General features: G+C 35.8%; 2 protein-coding genes and 1 long non-coding RNA gene across 3 annotated transcripts in view; 1 reads left to right on the top strand and 2 right to left on the bottom strand.

Moving 5' to 3' along the window:
- LOC134801194 (uncharacterized) overlaps window positions 1-24,615 on the bottom strand; it is a 156,341-nt gene that overhangs the window by 100,808 nt on the left and 30,918 nt on the right. The gene's annotated exons all lie outside the window — the stretch shown is intronic.
- The window catches only part of LOC134801167 (complexin), a 136,428-nt gene that overhangs the window by 100,808 nt on the left and 11,005 nt on the right, over window positions 1-24,615 (bottom strand). The window lies entirely within an intron of this gene.
- On the top strand, window positions 23,020-24,224 carry LOC134800996 (uncharacterized). Its single transcript, XM_063773493.1, has 2 exons — window positions 23,020-23,172; window positions 23,482-24,224. Exons 1-2 carry the CDS (start codon window positions 23,020-23,022, stop codon window positions 24,199-24,201), a joined length of 873 nt encoding a protein of 290 aa, XP_063629563.1. The 3' UTR covers window positions 24,202-24,224.

Raw genomic sequence — 24,615 nt, forward strand, 5'->3', positions numbered from 1 at the left:
GACAACATTTGCTACGATGGATTAACTTCTAGGTAGGTACATTACAATGTCTTGCATCTTGCTCTAATTTATGTATTGTTGCGAGTGAGAAGCACTAAGACCTAAATGTCAAATTTAATAAAGATTGTATTTTAGAATTTAAATGCGCTTGCTTATTGTAATTGTAAACGTTTATATTGTAAGTTTGTTGTTTGTGTACGTTTTGTATTGTTTACAGGTCCTTAGTGCGGTCCTTAATTGCAAATACCTATTGACGACAGTTATTTTAAAAGCATGACTTACCCTTAAAACTCTGTATGGCTAACAAGGCAGTGGCCATATAAGGACCACGTAGCACCATTGGTAACGAGCAGTGGGCATACAAAAACCATCAGGTTTTTTTATTGAATTAGTGATAATAATAAAAATCAAGAAATTACTTTTCTTTTAACGCTATTACCTACCCGAATCAGTAATCAAAAGTAAAAAATGCGTCAGGCCTGTTTAAGGGTTAAAAATCTTATAATATAGACAGTAAATTTGTAAATCGGAGCTACTGTACAATAAACAACTAATCAAATAGTACAAGTACTAGGTGGCGTTGCCAACAAATCTGCTATTCAAACTGCGCCCCATTTTCCTAGCACAGCGAACCACCAACTCTCCCGTTTCAAAGGCGGCACAGGCTAAATAATGAAATTAGCTGTACCCGGCCGCCTTAAGAAGCTCTGATTTGCGTAATCAAAGAGCGTCTGATCCGATTTGTCGGTGAGGGCTTGGAGACTAAACGCTTATTTAAAAAGCGCTTTTAAATTATTGAAGGGTGTACCAGTTGCCATCAGATATATATTAACGGTCGAGGTGCTCAAAAATATCTGAACACGCACTCTAACGCATTGACAATAGAGGCGTGTTCAGATATTTGTGGGCGCCTTGGCCGCTCCGATATATCTGATGGCGACTGTACCAGTCAACACTTGGATGCACTTGTGTTTGAATGGTTTTGACACATTTTTGTCATTCGCATTTTTTTGTCAATAAATTATGTTGGAAGTCAAAGAATTAGCGAAATATGTTGACGGGGCTTTATAATATAGCTAGAGAGCAAACAAAATTAATTTAAGTAATATATTAATTTCATATAAATTTAATTATGAAATAGATTTTATAATAAAGAAGACGCTAGACCGAATCTATTTTCGGATTCTGAAGGGACATTAACATTTTGTTATTTGAAGAAGACTACCAATTCACATAAATAGTATACAATTTGGTGCCGTGAACAGGATATTTTTTTTTTATCACAAAAGTGCTTTCCACGTATCAAATTCGGTATAGAATCGTCTTTAAGCGTGATCAAAAACGCTATTATATAACTATAGATATACCGTCTGTCTCAGTCAGTTAGTAAAGAATTTGCGAGGTAATTTTTTTATAGAAATCGAGCCTCCCACCAGTCCGTAACTAGCCATGATAGGTAACATTTTACCAACCACTTCAGTAAAATCAATCAATCAATCAAAAATATACTTTATTCATGTAGGCCTAGCAACAAGCTCTTATGAATCGTAATTAATCTTAATCTAATTATCAGAGCAATTTATTGATGTTAATATTATTCCATAATAAAATTGGATTATTATACATATCAAATTTAACACTAAGAATTTCACAAAAGGATCGTCATACATTAAAAAGATTGTATAAAAAAATACTAGTCTAGAATTTCTAGAATAAAATCTAAATGTCAAAAAAAAAGCATAAGTAACAAAAGAAGTAGATAGTATTACATCGGAATATCCATTTCCTCATCAATAATCAAATATACCTAATAAATAAATAATCATTTCGAATAACAATTAATCCCACGTTGTATTATCATTCATGTAGTCTTGTGTGGTATAATAAGCTTTAGAAATAAGTTTACGCTTTACATAATTCTTAAATTTATTAATAGATAATTCAGTAATATGGTTTGGAAGTTTATTATAAAATCTTACACAATTACCCATGAAACGGTAGACCTATACAACAGTACAATACAAATACTGTTTATAGCACATCTCAGTACAGAAAACAATACTAATATAAGAATACAGAAAATCAAGAGGTATATTATATACAACAAGTGGTCTTATCGCTAAAAAGAGACTTTCTTAGATTGCATATACTCGAGAAATTGGGGCAGGGGGCCGATTTTTGAATTTCGACCGCTCGATTTCGTTCGAGTTTCGAGTATTTCGTTCAGTAATATCTGCAGTACCCGGCATTTAAATTCTACTAATAGAATTGAAAACGAGTAGTCAATACCACTCGATTCCCAATTTCTATCGCTCGTATTTCAAAAATCAGCATTACGCTGTTTTCCACCGATTTTCGAGTGACGAAATCGAGCACTCGAAATTCAAAAATCGGCCTCCAGGTTCGACGTTACAAGGTAGCCTAGAAGTCCACGGCTTTTTTCGCGTAAACTGAAGACGTGGTCCTGTACGAATCCGACATTGCCAATTTTTCTTTACCATATGCTTTTATTTCAGTCGGTACAGACCTTTAGTTTTATTGAAAGCAATTTATTCCTATTCAAAATCACCCCAACAAAACAATCGCAAATCAATACAGCCAACAATGCAAAAACATATTCTGCAGGCCTCTTGACAACAAGTGATCCAGCCAATTACCGCACAAGAGTGCGCGTCAACTGCACGCCCGCAAAGTGCGGCCCGGAAATTGCGGGCCGGCTCAATCTTTGCTGGCCGGAACGGGCCAAATTATACCACACTGATGTGGGTTTTTTTAGGGAAATGTTTGGATTGAGTTGGGTTTTAATGGTGTGAGTAAATGTTTGTGAATATTTCTATCAAAATGAAGGAATTATACTTAGATATCCTCTATAGGTACCAATGTCAAAAAGAGTAAACTAGTATCTTCTTAGGGCGGCACATATTGTAAACGTATTATTCAACGGGCATTTGTAATGAACTTTAAAGTCGCCACAAAACGAGTAGATCATCGTTGGTCGAAGCGGCACTAAAAAGAATGTAAATGTTTTCTCGCCAAACATTGTCTATGGAAATATAGTTTTAAAAAGTATATGTGATAGGCCACCTCTTTGTTTCATATTTGTCTATTTCAAAACTTATAATGACCTATGTAGTCATGCACGGAGCGAATACAAGACTTACACCTATTGTAACATCGCGTTAGGTATCGTAAACGTTTCGCATCGCGTCTTTCTGTGTGCCGTAAGGAATCAATAAGAAAAACACGCAATTCCCCCGTATCCGTCGCAAACGGTGAATTATGCCTTCCATATCCGATAAGTCCGTTTTATGACCTTGGATTGTCGCTGTATAAATTTTTATATCTTCGGATCAGGCGTACATTGCCTAACACATTTTCTGCAGATATCTAAGAGCAACCAGCGTAAGTACGATCTGTAAGTAGACTAGTTATTTAGGAGCCGCGGGTCATCTTATACTGGTAACTGTTTAAAGCCGGAAGAAAACATTTTTATGAACATTGCCTGATGTATATTGAACTGCCGACGCTTACAGATTTATTTTTAAAAGGTCGTATCCCAATAGAAGTTTCATACTATGTTACGCCACTTTGTAAGATAATGACAGTGTTGCAGGATTTCGCTATATCCGTAATGTGTTGGGTAGATTTAGAATTGTTAGTTCGGCAATATGGAGCCCGGGTGTGAAAATTAAAACGTTTTTCTAGCAATTGTAGTAAATATAAAAATGCCCCGATAATTTTATCAACTCTGCGAATATGTGTCTTTCTGTATTAATTTGTAAGAAATCTTAATGCTAAAAAGGCGGACATGATGTCATAGGGCACTCTCTAGCAGCTGTTTTTTTCATAGGCACCATCCGAGCATCCGATATCGGAGAGGCAGTACCGATAATTTCAACCGTGTTGGACCCCGTGTTAGATCGGATGTAGGATTGTGTTAGATTCGAAACACTGTAATACTTCATAAGCGAATGTAGGATTCTACATCCGATATCGGATCGGACAATGTGAAAACGCTATTAAGGTAGGTACTGGTAGTGTAATAAAGGCAAAGTTTCACGGTCCGCCGCGCGACTGCGCGCCGCGATAGTGTGCTATAGCAAGCACCTAGTGCAATGTGGACTATGGTGCCTGATAACAGTAGCTCGGCGACAAAACACCTTCAAAGGGCCTAAGTAAAATTGTAGTTTTAATTTTTGAAGTCAGCTTTTCTTTACTCATTTTGCTTTAAATTTTAACCCGTATCCTCCCAAGTCTTCTGGTATGGTGTATAGTGTAATAAAGCCAAGTTTCACGGTCCGCCGCGCGGCTGCGCGCCGCGATAGCGCGCCCCGGCGAGCACCAATGTGCACCTCGCGGACTGTGGGGCCCGATAGCGGTGGCTACTGGTAAGTGACAAAAGACCGTAATTCAGAAAATAGAATTTAGAGCGCGTTAGGTGAAACCGAAACCGTGGTTTCGGTCTTTACTTAGTTTCAGCCGAAACCGAAACTTTTAAAGACGTGTTATGTAAGTATAATCAATTTTGTACCACGCAGAAACGTCTACGAACGATGCTATTAAGCTGTATTCGCTGTATTGGGTAAGGTCTTACCACTCTTACCCCCTTATAAAGACACACGATTATTAGCTAATTGAGGTTTGTAGCGCGTTTATGACTAAGGGGGCTCTATTAGCTCAGATGGAAGAGCACCGAGCTAGCGGTCCGGTGGTCGTGGGTTCAAGTCCCACCCATGACATGGAATTTTTCCACTTTTAATTCGTGTTATAATCCATACTTCCATACTAATATTATAAAAGGAAGTCTGTCTGTCTGTTACCTTTTCACGCTTAAACCGCTAAACCGATTTAGATGAAATTTGGTATAGAAATTGTTTGAGTCCCGAGGAGGGATGATTTCTGAGATTGTTTTTATCTCAGAAATCATCCCTTAAAGGGGTGGAATTTTGTATGGAGACTTATAACAACTGCACCGGTGTAGCACCGGCGCTGGTACACGATTTAGTTGTTGGTATAGAGATAGTTTGAGTCCCGGGGAAGGACAAAGGGTAGTTTTTATTCAAGAAATCACCCTTTAAGGGGGTGAAAAGGGGGGTTGAAGTTTGTATGGGGAATCAACAAAACGCAGATTGAATAAAATAATACTTAGCTACCTCCCTACACTGTTAAAAATTATGTAATTTTACATGCAAAAAAATTACATAATCCTGTAAAATTCCCGAAAAATCTGGGAAATTTACGGAAAAATATGACATTTTACGTAATTCTCGTAAATTTTTACGAGAATTACGTGTAAATTAATAATTCCACGCTGACGAAGTCGCAGACAAAAGCTAGTCTTTAAATAAAATATCAATGGGCGTATGAGGCCAATTCGACATCAGGCGGCGTAGTGTTAGCGGTAGGTACAGCCTGGAATTCGGGAATCAGCTGCAAATGGTGTTAAAGGCATGAAAATCGGCACGATTAATCTTTAGGCCATTTGAATCAATTTAACTCGTAGCACCAAAAAAACAAACAAACGGAAAAGTGTTATTATGACGTCATTTTGTTTTGTATGGAAAAATAAAAAATATTGTTCAGAAACCTATCGTTTGTGGTATTAAATAAAAGTAATACCCAATATACTCATATCTAACCCCAAGAAATTAATTTCAAAAATATTTAGTTTGAGTATTTTTTTTAATTTTTTATTATTACAAATTGTGATCTATCAATCTATCAATGAAACGGCCTCCTAGCCTAGTCGATAGTGACCCTGCCTATGAAGCAGGAAGTCCCAGGTTCGAATCCTGGTAAGGGCATTTATTTGTGTGTTCATCATCATTATCACACAAATAAATGCCCTTACCAGGGCTTGAGCTGGAGGAGCTCAAACTTGGTATGTTTTGAAATAATTTTAATTTTAATTGAATGCAATTTAAGTGACGGAAATATAATAATGTGATATATTTTTAGAATCGGCTCAAAATGCCCTTTCATTTAATACCACACACGATAGGTTTCTGACCAACGTTTTTTATTATTCCATACAAAAAAAAGATGACGTCATAACTCCTTTCTGTTTGTTTTTTTTTTTGGTGCTACGGGTCAAATTGATTCAAATGGCCTAAAGATTAATCGTGCCGATTTTCATACCTTTAACACCATTTGCAGCTGATTTTGGTCAACCGCTAGTACTAGGCGTAGCACGGTCGCGTTTTTATCCCTTGTCACCATGCCTGTCACGTTCTAACAAGTATGTAAGTGCGAAAGGGACGCGCATAGTGATAGACGACAAAAATGGAACCGTGCTGCGCCCACAGAATTATATCTAACGATGTAATAGTTATCGTGCGTCTCGCTCGCGCCAACTGAGTCCGGTTTCCTCATGGTCTTTTCCTTCATCAATAAATGATATTTATTTTCCGAAAAACTCATTGGTATAAACCGGGGTTTGAACCCGCGACCTCCGGATTAAAAGTCGCACATCCGTACCGCTAGGCTACCAACGCTTTGCGCAAAATAAAGTAAGTAAGACAATAAAATCTTAGACAAACGTAAGTGATCAAAAGTTGGTGCAGCACCACATAACCATCGACAACGGGATAGAATAAAATAAAAATAATAAAATTCCCATTTGGCGCGACTTCGGGAGCGCACGTTCGCGCTTCATTCCGTCGCCCGGCAACGGCACGTCGCTCGTTATGGCCTAGTGATGGGACACAGGCTTATCGACAATAGTTAAAAACACGATAAAAGCTTTGTCGATATATGTCAGAACATAAGATTCACAGACAAAGTCAAGCATTATGGCGTTATTTAAAAGTGCATTGAAATCTAACAAGCCGTTGATAAATACATTACTAATCGTTATATTGAAATCTGTGAATGTAAGAAATTGACAAATTTTGAGAAAACTGCGGATACCAAGTTGTAATAATATAGTGGTTGGTTAAAGATAAGAAAAATTAGAATAGTCTATTATTTTGGTAGCCCTTCTCAAAATAGCCGCTGTAATATTAAATTATACCTATTCATAGTTCAAAATGGTTTAAGTCATTTTAGTTGTTTTGTTAATATTTATTTGCATAGTAGATTTTTTTAAAGTAGCTATTATTTCAACTAACTGACGATCGTCAACATTGAAATTTATAATTTATGTTATCCTCATTTATTTTTCATTTTCACAAGGTTATTTTAGTTCATACTTTTTCTCTTATTATTATAAGACTTATTTTTATTTTTTTAACAATATTAAATAAAGTTACTATAAAAGCAAGTTAATTAGAAAAAGTAAATCTATTATAAAAAGAGAATTAAACGTAACTTTAAATGAAAATTAGTCTAAAATTAAATTGTTAAAAGAAAGACAATACGACTTAATACTCTTGACTCCCCTCTGTCTGATATCTAAATTATCGATAAATGAATTCTAAATTGAGGTGAACGTAAAAAAATCTCCCGTCACCGCATCGCGTCACGCCCGCATTCCTTTAATATTGCGGCCGCATGCCACCTCGTCGATATCCGGGACTAAATACTACATTCCTGACCTGTAATCAGGTTTAAAACGTGGGCATTTAAAGTTAAGATTCTTACCTGCTCCATTATACACTTTATCGTACCAAAAAAGGTGCAAAATAGGTAACAATGATACGTCATAACAATACGTTATGTAAGTATGTAATTATGAAAAGTATTGGTAACGGCCAAGTTATATGTTGTCAATTATAAACACCGAACTTCAAAAAATAAGGGCCTAAAAATATTACATTACTATGAACGTATTCGAAAAATATTATATTAGACATTACATAAATAAATACAATACATACACATAATCTTAATTTTAAATTACTTCAGTTTTTACATGTAACAATCTAACAAAAGTGACGTTATATTACAAAGAAACAATAGACATCGATAACTTATTTCTAACTTAAAGACGCATCTAAAAAATGTCCATCAGCGCTTGGCGGTCGCATGCCCGCATTCCTCGTATACTCGACTATATTGTGGGTGTATTCGTACCCCGGTATATTGGCATATCTCCGCGCGCCGATAGCTAAGAACAATGCCGAATACTTAGTAAGGGTTAGGGAATTTAGAAATTGGGGCGGCGGTATTTTTCGGTTTTGAGGTGACAGGACAGGTGGGGTGCAGTCTTATGCAGAGACGAATTGATTCCAATTTGGTAAGAATTACAACACCGCTTAGTTTTTAACTGTTTAAATATTTTGTAGCAATAACGTTAAAAAAATACACACTAATAAAAATGTGTAAAATTGAACTTAAATACATAATATAGTTTATTTTACTGCAGTGGGAGTTACGAGTATATTAACCTGTCCGATCTCTAAGATCAGATTGCCATAGATTTACTAGGTATCGCGGACAGACTATATACTGGCATTTATTATTCATGAATACGCTGAACAAAAACGTTTAAACATTGAAAACAATAAATTAATTTCACAAATTCGTTTTCTTGAACTGGAAGATAATAAATAAAATGAAGATTTCGACTGAAATATATTTAATTCTTTACTATCATTATAATAGCTTTAATCTAAAGTGCGACGTTAAAGTTTAAAACAAATGCTAAAGGAGATAATACGGAGTGAAATAAATCGATATTTGCAAATTTACCCACGGCATCCCACCCCATCCCTACCCCGCGGTATTCTATTTGCCGACTCGCCGCGCGCCTAACAACGCACTCACTTATTGACTTTGACCTCCGCCTTTATAAGGCGACGTGTGCTTCGATGCACCTCCTTCACATTTGTAATTTAGACCAATTTTTATAATGTGATTCTTCGTTTGAGCTATGCGAGTACATTGCAAATCGTTTTTGTACGATTTTCGACGTACACACTCGTGATTTACAAATAAAAAAAAATGTTGAGCTTATTAGAAGTATCATTCGTTTTTGTTAATAAATAAAGTAAAAAAATATGTAGCTATTGTCATTATTCGATTCAGATTGTCTTTCGAAAAAAATAGGAGATATCAGGAAACATGATAAATAAGAAATCGATAAGTACATAGAAATTAGCTACCTCATCCCATCCCTACCCCGCGGTATTCCATTTGCCGACTCGCCGCGCGCCTTACAACGCACTCACTTATTGACTCTGACCTCCGCCTTTATACGGCGACGTGTGCTTTGATGCACTTTCTTTTAATATTTGACATATACATATTTTAAATATACTAATGTGTTGCTAAACATTTTATCAAAAGGCTTACAAAGTCTTCGAACAGAAAAAATAGAAATGTTAAAAAATACAATGTATAAAAAATCGATAAGTAATTGAAATGAATCGATCAAAATTTAACAATCACACCCCATCCCTATGTCGCGGTATTTCATTCTCGCACTCGCCATTTGACGGCCCGATTCGAACTTTAGGATACGTCAGTTAATAGATCTAGAAACGATATGGATTAGATAGGTCAGTGTCAAATGTGACGTTTCTTCAAACAAAAACGTCACTTTTGACACTGACATATCTAATCCATATCGTTTCTAGATCTATTAATTGACGTATCTTAAGGTTCGAATCGGGCAGTGACCCTGGCCTCCGCCCTTATACAAAGATGTGTGCTTCGATGCACTTTCTTTGAATTTATAATTTACTAATGTCTGCTAGAGTATTCGTCTACGTTGAATAATGATGATGATTGTTAAAAACCTATCTTGTGTTCTTCCCCGGGCCTAAAATTACCTTCATACCAGCTGATCTCATCTAAATCGGTTTAGCGGGTTAAGCGTGATAATATGTATTGTTTTTAGGGTTCCGTACCTCAAAAGGAAAAAAACGAAACCCTTATAGGATCACTCGTGCGTCTGTCTGTCTGTCCGTCTGTCACGGCCTATTTCCTCCGAAAATACTGGACCAATTAAGTTGAAATTTGGTACACATATGTAAGTTAGTGACCCGAAGACGGACATGTAACGTAAATAAATGAATTTTAAACATGGCGGCCACATTTGGGGGGTAAATGAGAAAAAAAAAACTATATCGTGTTATACCCATACATATATCAAATGAAAGAACTCATTCTGAGAATCCTAAATATATTTTAAAAATACACAAAATAGTTATTTACCTAATAGATGACAGGAGAACCTAGTAGAATTGTGCAGTCAAGCATCAGTCGGACTTAGTTACTTAGTTTTTGACCCGACCCCTACGGATTATTTAAAGACATTTCACTCACGTTTCACATTAAAAAATGTGTAATGTACGGAACCTTGGACCGCGAGTCCGACTCGCACTTTGCCGGTTTTTTTTCCAAGAACGACTACCTACGCAAAACGGCAAATGAGGGTCCAACGTAGTTTGATTAATTTTATTTATTAATTCGGTAAGTATTTATGACATTAAAGTACGTACTATTAGTTTAATTCAAAATGTCAATCTATTTCGAGATCAATATGTTCAATTTTACAGGTCGTAAGAAGTTTCCTCACGAAGAAGAGAGAGGTCGTGAGAAGTAAGGTAAGTAAGGCCGTAAGGCTTTGGACAGAGTAGCATGGCGGTCTTTTGTGTCGGAGGCCAAGATCAACTTCGGGTCGTTGCGCCACAGGGTCAATTTCAACAGTACTAGTTTTTTGTGTCATTCCGGTGTAATTCTTTATTTACGTTTCTTCGATGTTTCTTTTAATGTCAATCGACACCTCAAACTGTTCTTTGATAAGCCTCTTACAGAGCACTTGATATCTTAAGCCTTTTGAGAATTATCGGAGATTAAAAAAATTTACTCGCACGTGAATGATAAGTATACACAGGAATGATATAACACTCCACCTGAATGACATTTTTCCACCGGAATAAAAAAAATGACTCGCACGTGAATGATAAGTATGCAAAGGAATGATATAACACTCCACCTGAATGACATTTTTCCCAACGGAATGAAAAAAATAAACACAGGAATGATATATATACACTAAAATGAGAAAAATGCTAAGAACTGCCTAAATCAGCCAAGTTCAATAATTAACCGAAAATTTATTTCGAATGCCCATGTTCTATCTAGCATATCGAGTATTTCTTTAAAAAGTGCCACTTTTACTAAATTATGGGCACAATTTATGGTACTTCTACTCGAGATAAGAAGCTCTTTCAATTTAAAAACGAAAAAATTGTCCCACAAATTTAATAGGTACAATTTTAGAATATCCATTTGAGTTACCGCAATACAAAGCCTATAGAAATAAGCAATACAGTAGAAAGTACAGTACGACGATGAAGCTCACGAATTTCATGAAACTGCGCCAGTAATAAAGAAGTTGTTTTACATGTATGATCTAATGGTAGGAAATGAAAACATAGAAAAACGAAGAAAATGTGCCAAGAAATCAAAGAAATAATGAGAAGAGGAGGATTTCAAATGCAAAAATGGTCTAGTAATTCCGATGAAGTTTTAGAATACTTGAAAGAAGACAATAGTACAAGAGACACGCTAGAAATCAAAATGGACAAAATAATAAAGATTCTTCGTTTCACCTGGAATAGACAAGACGATACGTTTGAAATTACAGTAAACTTACCTGAGATGAGAAGTCCTATAACAAAGAGGTCTGTACTTTCTGATGTTGCTTGTCTGTTCGACCCTTTTGGGTGGCTAGCACCTGTAATAATTACTGCTAAAGTTTTAATTCAGAAGTTATGGTTGAGTCATCTGGGTTGGGATGATGAGTTACCATCGGACTTGACAGACGAGTGGATTTGCTATAGGGAACAACTGATACATTTACAAAACGTCAAGGTTCAGCGTTGGTTAAACATGACACGAGAAGATGATCACATTGAGCTGCACGGATTTTCAGATGCATCCACTCAAGCTTATGCAGCCGTGACGTACTTGAAGGTTGTTAGAGGTAGTGTAGTACACGTCTCTATGATCGCGTCTAGAACTAAAGTCGCACCATTGAAGCAACTTTCTGTTCCAAAATTAGAGCTTTCTGTGCAGCCTTATTAGCAGAATTGATCAGTGATGTCGCAGAAATTCTGAAGATTCATAAAAATAAAATATTTGTTTGGATGGACTCAATGGTCGTACTAGCTTGGCTGCAATCTCAACCTAGTCGCTGGAAAACATTTGTAGCAAATAGGACAGCAGATATTACACGATTGATAGATAATGATCGTTGGAGACATGTGCAATCTGCTGACAATCCTGCGGACATCGCGACAAGAGGAGTCAAAGCTCAAGAATTAGCTACACAAGATCTGTGGTGGAGTGGGCCAGAATGGCTTAAGAGCGATCAAGTTGAATATGAAAAAAGAGAAATTGCACAAACAGAATTAGAATCAAAAACGACATGTCATGTACTTGTAGATGAAAAGCCTATATGGGAGAGATTTTCAACAATGTCACGAATGAAGAGAGTGCTAGCTTATTGTAGAAGAATGTTGACCGAAAGAAAAAGAGAACTAGAAGAGAATAAACACATAACAGTTAAAGAAATGGAAAAAGTGGAAGAACAATGTATAAGGTTCTATCAAAATTTAGTATATGGAAAAGATATAAACGATTTGAAGAAAGATGGAAGAGTTAAGAAAAGAAGTAATCTAACCTAATCACACTTGCACCATTCTTAGACGAGAAAGGTTTGCTAAGAGTGGGAGGACGTCTTCAAAATGCCTCAATGTCTGAAGAGACAAAGCATCCAATTATTATTCCACGCAACCAACATATTACAAAATTAATTGTTAATGAGGCTCACACTAGAACACTTCATGGTTGGAACCAGTTAATGATGACTTACGTGAAAACCAAATATTGGGTTATCGGCTTAAAGTCGTCCATTCGAAAATGCATTTACAATTGCAAGACCTGTGTTGGAGACAAAGCTAAAGTCAAGAATCAGTTCATGGGCCAGCTGCCAACAGTCAGAGTTAACCAAAATCGTCCCTTTTTAAATAGTGGCGTTGACTATGCTGGACCTATTTTAATGAGAACATCTAAAGGCCGAGGACATCATGCGACCAAGGGGTACATTTGTTTGTTCGTATGCATGGCTACGAAAGCTATTCATCTTGAGGCTGTATCGGATCTAATTTCACAAGCTTTCATAGCTGCTTTTAGAAGATTTGTTGCACGCAGAGGCCATTGTAAAGATATTTGGAGCGATAATGGTACCAATTTTATTGGTTCTGCTAAAGAGTTGAAATACATGTTCGAACCTGGGAAAAACAATTTAGCCAGCGAGGTGGCAGAACTGCTAGCGACTGAAGGGACAACGTGGCACTTCATACCCTCAAGAATGCCTTCATACGGAGGCCTGTGGGAAGCGGGAGTTCAGTCTGCCAAACGACATTTAGCCACAGTAAATAAGGATACTAAACTGACTTATGAAGAATTAGTGACTCTGTTGACCCAGGTCGAGGCATGTCTAAATAGTCGTCCTCTTTGTGAAATAGACAGTACCACAAGAGTCCCACTGACGCCAGGATATTTTTTAGTGGGTGAGCCCTTGGTCAGTGTTCCAGACTTAAATTACGAACACAAAAAAGTCAATATACTTACCAGATGGCAGTTAGTACAGAAGATGACACAGAACTTTTGGCGCCAAGGTACAGCCGGAATCTTATTTTGTCGGACTTGGCGGGGGCATGGCAGTGCCCCCAAATAATACTTAAACACAAAAGTGAAGCTACTTTTGATATCATTCCGGTGTTATTTTCATTTTGGTGGGTATTAAAGCCATTTTACTACACCGAAATCACCGGAATGAAATTGGTGGAATGATAAACCGAGGTGAAATAAAATTATAAAAAAATAACTAAATCCCACATTCTTTAACTATCGCGACATTTAAACTCACAAGTACAAAATACACGATCTGTAAATATTTGAAAAATAACAAATATGAAACAAAAAACATATAGCAAACTCCGGAATGATATTTTTTTTGTCCCCGTAACATCGAAATGACATGACTCACGTGTGTAGCGGATCTATTCGGCATCACGTCGACATCTTCTTGCGGTGAGAGCCGCGGCACAACTGACTCTCAAAGTGCGCAGGAGGCGGGGGGGCGTACGAAATCAAACTTAGCCAATAACCGTCGACGAAATTTGTCCGCGGTAATAAGGATTTTTTTGCCGGACAAATTTCTTTACGCATAATAAGGGGGTTTATTAAAGAGTTAGTAAGCAAGTAATATTTTAAAGGGTTCTTTATTGATATGGTATTATAATGATCTAAAAACTAATTTGATATCTTGTATAGTTTTAGAGTTGTGCGGCATTAAACAAGAATAACTGGGTTCCGGACAACCCACCTGAATGAAAAATTGGGCCTTTATCTTTTTTTTTCAATGATTAAATTATTTTATATTTTAATATTACTTATTGCCCGAGGTCGATAGCTAAGAGATGTTTCCAAAAAAAAATAGTATATGACTATTTTGACTTTCTGCACCAGCGTTTTCAGTCTTGCCATCAAATTTTATTGCTTGGGATATTCACCCCACAGCAGTAAGTAAGTACCTAAGTAAGAAGTTTCCTCGTAGTAACTTCGAACCGTAAGAAGTATAACGGCGCCAAAAGCATAAAGACAAATAACATAACTCTCTCTTTGTATTTAAGACAATTACGCGTGGTGATATGATCTAAATATGCAAAACCAGAGCCATAATAGAAACTTTATTTTCAATATCGATTCACTCAAATTTAAACCCTATTAACGGACATCTAAAGTCGATAATCACTTAAAATAATAAAACACGGTACAACCATCCCATTAAACAACACGTAAATACCCTCATTAGTTAAAAGTCGGAACAATAGATAACACGCGGTATTTAATCCCTTTATTTAGTTGTAGTATTTTGCAAATGTGTTCTTTCCTTATCATTATGAGGTTAAAGACTAATTTCGCTAAATCACCTTTTAAAAGTGTAAGAACTAAAGGAATTACCCTTTAAAACTTTAGAACAATGACACCTTAATCCTATTCCTAGTATAATTTACTGTTAGTTCTAGTTCTAGGGTCCTAATGAGTGAAAGCAGGTAAAATTATTTTGTATTTTGGGTGTGATTTTTCATTACTGTGTTTGCGGCTAACCGAGTAACATCTAAATTTTGAAAAAATCTAAAAATTAATTTATTTTATAATGTGGTATGATCAGTCATACTACTATACCGATAGTAGTTTTCAGTTGGTGAGTTTTTCATTTTGTTTCATTATCGATGTGTAGATATATATATAGTATGGTAGAGTTTGATGTGTGTGTTTGTCTGTTCTAAGACGTATTCTGTTTGTGATAATAGGTTATGAATGATTTAGATTTGTGCTAGATAAAAATAAATCAATACTTAAACGTTTATGTACGAATCGTACATTAATTCATCTGCCAAACCACAATGTGGTTTGTTGGCAGATGAGGCTTCTATAAATGTATGTAAGCTAGGTAGTTTATATCTAGGTAACTTATATAAACGTATCTACTTAACCCTTCACCGCATACGCAGCCCTATAGGGCAGTTATAATTTTCAACTCTATTGATAACTATTAAAGTTAATTTTTAAACAAATGATTTTTCTATGACATGAAGTAAGGGGTTAACTCGATAATATGAACGTACAAGCAGAAACGTCTGCGAACAATGCTATAAGCTTAGAATAAATTTAAAAGTGGAATAATTACTGTCTTGGGCGAGACTTGATATGATGGCAAGATTTGCTGGCTATGGATGAGGTCTTGTGGCTCAGATGGCAGCGCGCTAGAGTATCGATCCAGATGTCGTGAGTTCAAGTCTCACCCAAAATAGTAATTATCCCACTTTTAAATTTACTTCTTTATATGTCGCAATAATAATATATTTCAATTATTTCCAGGAACTAAACCTCCAATCGATCCGCCGCTCCCTGATCCAGCTGCTAGAGGACTTCGAAGCCTCCGACTGCACCCGTTGCCAGCTCATCAAGTGCCGATGCGAGCCCATCGGACCCACACCTCCTCAGTCCGTCACTGGGTCGACACCGTCCGTTACTGGGCTGTCCCCGTCCGTTACTGGGCTAACACAGGGCCGTAACGCACCGATATCGCCGCGGTCTTTTGCTGAAGCCACGGCGATGGGCAGTCATGAACTTAAATCACCGCCCGGTAAGTCGTTCTTCTTATATGTATTTTCAAACTTCAAATCAGTTTATTGCCAAAACATATAGGTTGATGGATTTTGTTTAATTTTGTGCATAAGTAATAAAACATTAACTCATTTATAGACGGGTCTATCGCGAATTTATTTTATTACCTTTATTTACCGACGTTTCCCCCGACCCGATAGACCCGTCTATAAATGTGAGTTAATGTGTTAAAAACGCGAAAGTTTTAAATATTATATAAGTAATAAAATCACCTTAATACCATATGAATATAAAAAGGCCATTATCTAAATAAAATACATATCTAATTGGCCAAATGATCGAGTCGCGTGTTCATTTTTACATTTTGTTTTTTATACCACATCGGTGGCAAACAAGCATACGGCCCGCCTGATGGTAAGCAGTCACCGTAGCCTATGGACGCCTGCAACTCCAGAGGTGTTACATGGTCGTTGCCGACCTTTTAAAAACCTGTACACTCCTTTTTTGAAGAACCCCATACTGTACACCCTCGGGAAAACCTCGGAATGAGCTCATTCCACAGCCGGAGCGTCCGCGGGAGGAAATTCCTCTTAAATCGCACAGTACGCGACCATTTAGGTTCTAGGGTGTGAGGATGAACACCCTGCCGGCGGCGAGCGGTGCGGTGATAGAAAGCGGCCGTTGGCATCATGTTAAATAATTCCTTAGAGCACAGCCCATTGTACATAAATTTTATATAGATCATATAATATTCATTGGTTAATGAAAACTTGTGCCTTCATGAAAATAATACTGATCGCTCAATTATTATGGTACCATCACCTGAATAAGTGCGCAATCAGTATTATTTTTCCACGCTTGCTTGTGTTTTATTGAAGTTATTGAACTAAAATTTGTAATACAAGTTTATTTAAGTTCGGCGGCAAGCGCCGAGTTAAGACGATAGAAGGTCGAAGTAATTCTCTTATAAAACAACACAATCCCATCAACCTTGAGGTCTTAGCGTAGAATCGTCTTGTAAACCATACAAATAATAAATTTTGTAAGAAAATAACGTTAAATTAATTTACATTTTCCATTTTCTTAATTTTTAGTAAATTATTTATATAAATGTAATATTTTGGACTGCTTTAATTTAATTTAAAAATGTCACCGCGTATTTTTAAAACTTTATATTTAACTGAAAATTAAATATTCAATTTCAATTTCCAGCTATCAGCGTCCCGCGCCCAGAATTCCATTCCAGCAGCGAATCCAACGAGCAAGTCCACCAGCCAATCAAAGACGTCGAATCCTGGGTCCGCGCCAGCACTCCCAACCCGGACAAAACTGAATCCCCCGGCTCTAAACCCTACGCAAACCTTACATATTCCTGGCCTCCAGTCCTTAAATCAGTCTGGAACGACTATAAAGACAAAATCAATAGGCCAGAGATCAATACAGCGACTGTCAGCCAAACTGGAAATGTCCAGGATTTTTTTAAATCGTTCAGTGTGAATATGTATCCAGTTGGGGATAAGACATATGTCCAAAATAGGGCTTTGATGCAGAAACTGAAGAATATGGTTAGTCGGCACTCGGAGTATACTTATTTCTAAGGTCATATATGGGTCATTTAAAGTTGTTTTGTACACATTTTTTTTTAAATTTGGGAAATTTTAAGTTATTTCTACCAGCTATTGCTAACATTGTAATGTGATTATTCAGATACTTGACAGTATAATAACTTTTTATAATTATTGTTTTATCGATACTTAGTTAGAAATTGATGGCGTTCCTTATAGTCCACCTATTAAATCAATTAAATTACATAAAAATACCATTTCAAGGTTCAATGCTATTAAAGTACAATAACATTCGATCTGAATTTAAAAAGCGTGGGAGTGTTTTACGGAGATATTTCGTTTTATTTTGAAATGTATTTTTTATATTATGCTAATAACTATTTTGCTAAAATTAAAAATTGTTCATGATAATACTTTTTAGATGTGCAATTGTGAATTCATGTGTTTTAACAATGCGTCGTACTTTTAAGATATATTATAAAAAATCAAATGTTGTATGGATATTATTTTTACGAAAATAATTATTACAACGGTGGCTAATAAGGCATAACCTTCTACCAAGCCATAAAATAATTTGGTGCTAATGATGGTAACTACCTAAATAGGTAGTTATTAGCTAATAATGACATTAATTGACTCGTGTATTTGACATATTGACTTTTAACTAAAGAGTTGTTCTTTGATGTAAATGTTTCTCTGTTATTACCTTAATAGTTATTAGCTAATAATGACATTAATTGACTTATGTATTTGAGGTAACAATTTTTAATTTACTTTTAACAAGAGAAGAGGTTTTTGATGTGATTGTTCCTTTAATGTTGTGACATAAGAACTTTATCAGCTGATTCAAAAATAATAATTTAAGTGATAGCTAAGAGCGCTCTGGAAGATTTTTATTACATTTAATTAGTGACCATGCCTATTTTAGAATAGTTAACGATAGTTTTTACATGCAATCTTTTTTCTATAAATATTTGCGGCATTTAGTTTTAGTTGTTACTACTCCATTGCAAATAAAATCATAACAAAGTGTATGCAATATAAATAATTGTAATGAATGGCTTTGGAGTTCTAATTACTGGGAATTAACTTTGAGAGTCAAAAGACTGCAAATAATTTTATAATTGTGTAGTAATAAGATGATATGAAACAAACCGGCTGAAGGGCCGTAAAATAAACAAAAATATCTAGATTTAAAAATAGCTTTATGAGAATATTATAAATGAATGCGTAATAATTGATGAAAAAAAAGGATATTAAAATATGTGATTATGCGTAATAAATTAGTTGGTAAAAGAAGGTTATTTTTTATTATGATACACTCAAATTATTATTTATGACCATCCTAAACCTTCTTGGAAATAGATGTACGATTTCAATGCAATTCTCTGCACTATACGTGCACACCAGGGTGACAACAAAACGAACTATCTAAAGGGGCCCACGATTCTTTATATACTATTATTAATTTTCATAGAAAATTTTGGGACACATTTTTTCATGTATGAGGCGTGAATATACAAATGATTCTGAGTAAAATGTGCCCAAGAAGTCAATATTATGAAGACATGAATGAAATGTAGTACATTTTTTTTGGAAAACGCTCAATTAATAATATAACTACGCTCAATAAACCACAAGGTGTAAGCAATTTTATTATGACGAGTACATTGAAACTCGATTAAACGATTAAATCTACTACATGTTTCAGTTTTATTTGCATGTATAAAGAATCTTCGCCATAAATACTAAACTGTCCTCAGTTTGGCGGAATATAAAAATGTAAATATGTACCATATAAGTTTTTTTTTTAGATAAATAAAAAAATAAAAAATTAAAACCCCATTTTGTTATAAAGCATGGACGATTTGTCAGAAAATTATGAATTTAACATACAAAAACATTGCTATACCAATGCACAAAATTAATGTTATACGGCGTCTTCAGACTATTTTCATCTATTTGTCAATTTTACCAGTTAGACCTTTATTATAAAATAACTCTTATTACCTGATAGTCATAAGATCGAGTTTGAAATAAACTGCGCGCTGCATGGGTAAGTTTATAAAATGCCAGTTGTCAACATAACTAAATCCAAGCAAAACCATAGTCTAATAAAACATGGTCTTCCATTCCCAGAGTGACACGGGGCTACGTCACAACAACATGGCCGCTATATATAGCGCTATCGCATATTATCATATAGCGCTGTCGCATGATGACGTAAGCCCGTGTCAGTTAGGTGACCTAGAAAAGACGGGAATGGAGTACCAGGCGGAGTATATTATTATACCATGAGCAAAACTATACTTAGAAACCGCGTATCTTAGTATCGTTTCTGTACTAAGATACGAGATTTTGAAGATAAGTGGCAGGTATGCTAGTGAATTTTGTTTGTGATACCAAAAATGTAGGTAGTTTCAAAATTCGAATAGAATTTTTGAAATGAACCGTTGACCAATTGACGGTGGACAGCGCTCGCGGACGCGTAGCGGCCAATAATTCGAAATTATTCAAATTAATGATTATTTTATGACATTTAACAATTTAATATTTTGATTTTGATTAATTATTATTCGTATAGTGTTACTAGTCAGTATTAAATTCACAGTGGTTCGATTGATTTACTGAAAAAAATAAAGGTAAGATTTTTTTGCATTTATGGTGATTATGATTTTATAATTAATATGCATATGCAATTATGCAGCGTGTCAAATACCGTGTCAATAATTTGTTAGGAATTGATCATAGGTACAATAAGTATTATGCCTCCCTATCATTAATGGAATTATTAATTTGTTTAGTAATCATTATGTTAATTATAATTACTCTATTTTTATCATATGTAATATGTATCTAATACCTTTAAACGAGCAATTCTTGTTTATTTATAAATATATTTCGGGGATCTCGGTAACGGCTCTAACGATTTCGATGAAATTCGCTATATCGGGGTTTTCGGGGGCGATAAATCGATCTAGCTAAATCTTAACTCTGGGAAAACGCGCATCATTGAGTTTTTATATGTTTTCCGAGCAAAGCTCGGTCTCCCACTCTCATTCTCTCACTCCCGGTCTCAGATTCAGCAAACCGCGATTAAAGATAAAATATTAGATAAATCTAATATCCCCAATTTAATAAGATACCTACGTACGATTTAGTTGCGTTTTGCAGATACAATAGTTGCAGACATACCTGTAAACAAAGAACAATATAATTATTATATAAGTTAAAACTTATTATAAGGAAAGTGTAAACATAGTATGCCTACTGAGGTGCTTAGTAAAAAAAGATTTATATAATAGAAATGTGTGTCACATTATGAAACATTGCCTCTTTGAAATATGTGACGTTTCACGGCAAAAGGTACCTTATGGCGGCTGGCGCTTACGTCGCTTAGCGCCGCAATAATATTGGAGCGGCGTTAATAATAGCGTAAGCGCCAACCGCCATAAGGTGCCTTTACCCGTGGGACGTCACATATAATGGATATTAACATATTATTTCTTTTGCTTTACTAAAACAAAGTTAACAGAGGGTGTTGACAGACCCTTAAGGCTACGTTGGTTCAGGTTCTTCTCCCATTCTCACGGAGCGTGAGCGTTACTAGGTAAGTGTCTCGCTCACGCTTACCCATGGGGCCTTAAGAACCAGGGTGCGTAGCCAACGTGCAATCGTTAAAGCTCCGTAGCGAACGAAGCGCAACTGCCACTGTCGCACTAGTGAGGAAGAGTGATAGAGAGAGATGATTACGATACGCTACTGAGCGTTAACGATTGGCACGATGGCTACGCGCCCTGTACACATTTTTTTGAAGTAGGTACCCAAAACTCTTATAACGGCCCGATTCGAACTTTAAGGTACGTCAATTAATCGATCTAGAAACGATATGGGTTAGATAAGTCACTGTCAAATGTGATGTTTCTTCAAACAGAAACGTCACTTTTGACATATCTACCTAATCCATATCCTTTCTAGATCTATTAATTGACGTATCTTAAAGTTCGAATCGGGCAGACGGCGCGATTCGGGAAATGAATTAGAGATTCACTAGATATGAAATAGTAAAGATATGTGACGTTCCACGGCAAAAGGTACCATTGCCCCGGCTGAATATTGGAGCGACGTTAATAATAGCGTAAGCGCCAGCCACCATAATCATAATAATCATAATCATAATCATAATAATTTATTGATAATAAAAATTACATGTCAATACTAGATTACAGTGTGTAACTACATAAAATGAGATTTCATCCCAAAATAAAATTTTAAACCATAGGTTTAACTTACATTATTAATTAATTAAATAGCTCCTTGTGGTCGTAAAACGTCTGCTCGAGAAGCCATTTTTTAAGTTTTGATTTAGAAAGTGAAGCACTTTGTGCTGTTATAATTTCCCGCGGTAGATGATTGTACACCTTACTATTTCAAATCTAGTGAATCTCTAATTCATTTCCCGAATCGCGCCGAGGGTCTCGTAACAGTACTTTGGCAATTTAAGAATAACCTTCGAAAACCTCTGTAAATGTTATCTAATTTCTCGAAATATTGGAATAATCCATTTACGACTACAAGGAGACCCTTTTAGTCCGTTTTGTCAAAGTTCCATAAGAAACTGTAGGTAAAAAGTAAAATTCAGTCTAAATAGACCCCTGCGTTCCTTATCTTAATACTGAAGGAGGGGTCAAGTATTCTGGTTCGTGTAAAAGCTTTTGTTAAGTAGTAAAATCGATTGTAGGTTTTAAGAATTGGGAAGGTGATATAAAACTAGGATTGCCTTTTTGTTCTGATATTATGTAATGCTCGTGGGACCATTATTACGGATCAGGGTAGATTCAGTTCTTAAGTAGCGAGCGAAAAGTAAGACAGGTTATTTAAATAATGCTTAAAACTAAAAATAAGACGGCCTCCTTGCTTAGTCAGTAGTAGCCAAGCTTACGAAGCAGAAGGTCCCGGGTTCGAATCCTTGTAAGGGCATTTATTGTTTATCAGTTTTATCACAAATATTTTGTTCCTGAATTACATATCTATGTTTTCTTTGTCAGTGTTTATATACATACATTATGTAGGTATATATGTATGTATGTCACTTTATTGCACATAAACAAGTTTACACAAACTTACATACATACATATAATTACTGAGCTTACACGGGGACTAGGTTGATCTGTGTAAAATTGTCCTTTAATATTTATTTATGTATTTTATAAAAATATTTACTTTTGAAAATATTAACTACGCTTTTCTTAATTTTATTACTATCGTTCAGAAAGTAGGATGACAATTCGTCTTATAAAAATAAACTCAATTAAGACTTTATTGAATATGTAACACAAGGCAATTATAATTTCCAGAGCCATGCACCGTCTAACCGAGCACACGCTTCTGGAGCCGCCTTCGCCAGCGTACACAAACGTGACAGTGAGGCGCGCCTTCATCGTCTGGCTCCACTGTGGTCAGACCAACAAGTTCAAGGACGTCTGCAATTACTTCCACTTCTTGGAAGGATTGGTGAGTTCATATCCTCACAGACACACGGCCTGAATCGAACTTAGAAATACCTACATTAAAAAATCGCTAAAGATACGATGCGAATCGGATATGTCAGTGTCAAAAGTGACGTTTTGGTTTGAAGAAACGTCAAATTTTTTACACAAATTGACTAAGCCCCGCGGTAAGCTCAAGAAGGCTTGTGTTGTATTAAATTATAATTTTAGATTTCGGGAATTAGTTTCTTAGTTATCCATCCTCATTTCTGAATAAAAGTGAGACCTAATTTAAGTCATGATTTTGTGTCATCACAATTTCTAATTTTTATAGGAGGACAAGCTCCCAGTGGACAGCCGGGCCGTCAGCCGTCATCACGAGTTCGATCTCTTCACCAACCTTCCGCCCTCCTCCACCTACCTCAACTCCCACCACCCCAAACTCTACACCAACACGCAGCTGGAAAACTACTACGTCACCAAACTAGAAGCCATCAGGAACGAGAAATGCGTGTTCAAACTAGAAGGCTTTGAGGAGATCGGACCCAAAAACGGGGTTACTAAACACCAGATAGTCGAATCGAGTCAGCTAATCAGAAGGCATTGCTTGAGCCACTCTATTACTCTGAAGAAGTTCCTCATAGAATTTAAGGAGTATGCTTCTAAATGTCAATTGAAAAACAACGTTCAAAACGTGGCCTTTTATATAAAGAGGAAAATGATCAAAGAAGAAATAACAATGATAGCAAATTGTCCGAGAACATTCAGTTTTCTTGAAGAGGAATTCGTTGAAGATACGTCTGTGAGTTTCCTGAGTCAAATGAGATCGTTAGATAGTATAAAATTATCTCCGACGATGAAGCTGAACGGTGTTGATGTTTGGAACAACGAGAATTTGAAGAACAAGGTATCGAACGCTAGAAATGCATTCGCGAAGAAATCGAGTCAGAAAAGAAATGTGAACCAGATCCAGGAAAAGCAGGAAGCTAGGTACGATGTAGAATATATGAAAGTTATTAAGCAGAAGTTGAAAAATGAATTAATGGTATTGTAAGAAAATTTCAAATGGGTTATATAAAAAAATTGAGTACCTATTTTAAGTCGAACAGTAAAAAAAAACCTACTACCAAATAATGCTGTAAATGTTGACTGCCAAATATAATTAGAATTCAGACAAATTAAGCCTATCATGGTAAATTACAAACCAAATGAAAATAACTATATTGTGTCGGGGGTTAAAAAGGCAATTTTTTCTTTCATACCTTAAACTAACATACCAAGTCAATTCTTACCTATCTTGACTGGTTGAACAATCATAAAACATAAATTTTAATTGCAAAAATATAAGGCAGGCAAAATTACAGTTTATATTCTTAATTTACAGAATTTATTTAAAAATACTTTTCTTTTCTACATAATTTGTAGACATTTAATTTTATATTTTATTTAGACCACCTTTGAAAACGCA

This window comes from Cydia splendana, chromosome 21 (genome assembly GCF_910591565.1).
Source record: "Cydia splendana chromosome 21, ilCydSple1.2, whole genome shotgun sequence".
NCBI lineage: Eukaryota > Metazoa > Arthropoda > Insecta > Lepidoptera > Tortricidae > Cydia > Cydia splendana.

What these genes read in the sequence shown, in the direction of transcription:
- LOC134800996 (XM_063773493.1), top strand. Translation starts at nt 23,020, where the DNA reads ATGCACCGTCTAACCGAGCACACGCTTCTGGAGCCGCCTTCGCCAGCG. An exon ending in TCCACTTCTTGGAAGGATTG is followed by an intron (nt 23,173 to 23,481) that starts GTGAGTTCATAT and finishes TAATTTTTATAG; the next exon opens with GAGGACAAGCTCCCAGTGGA.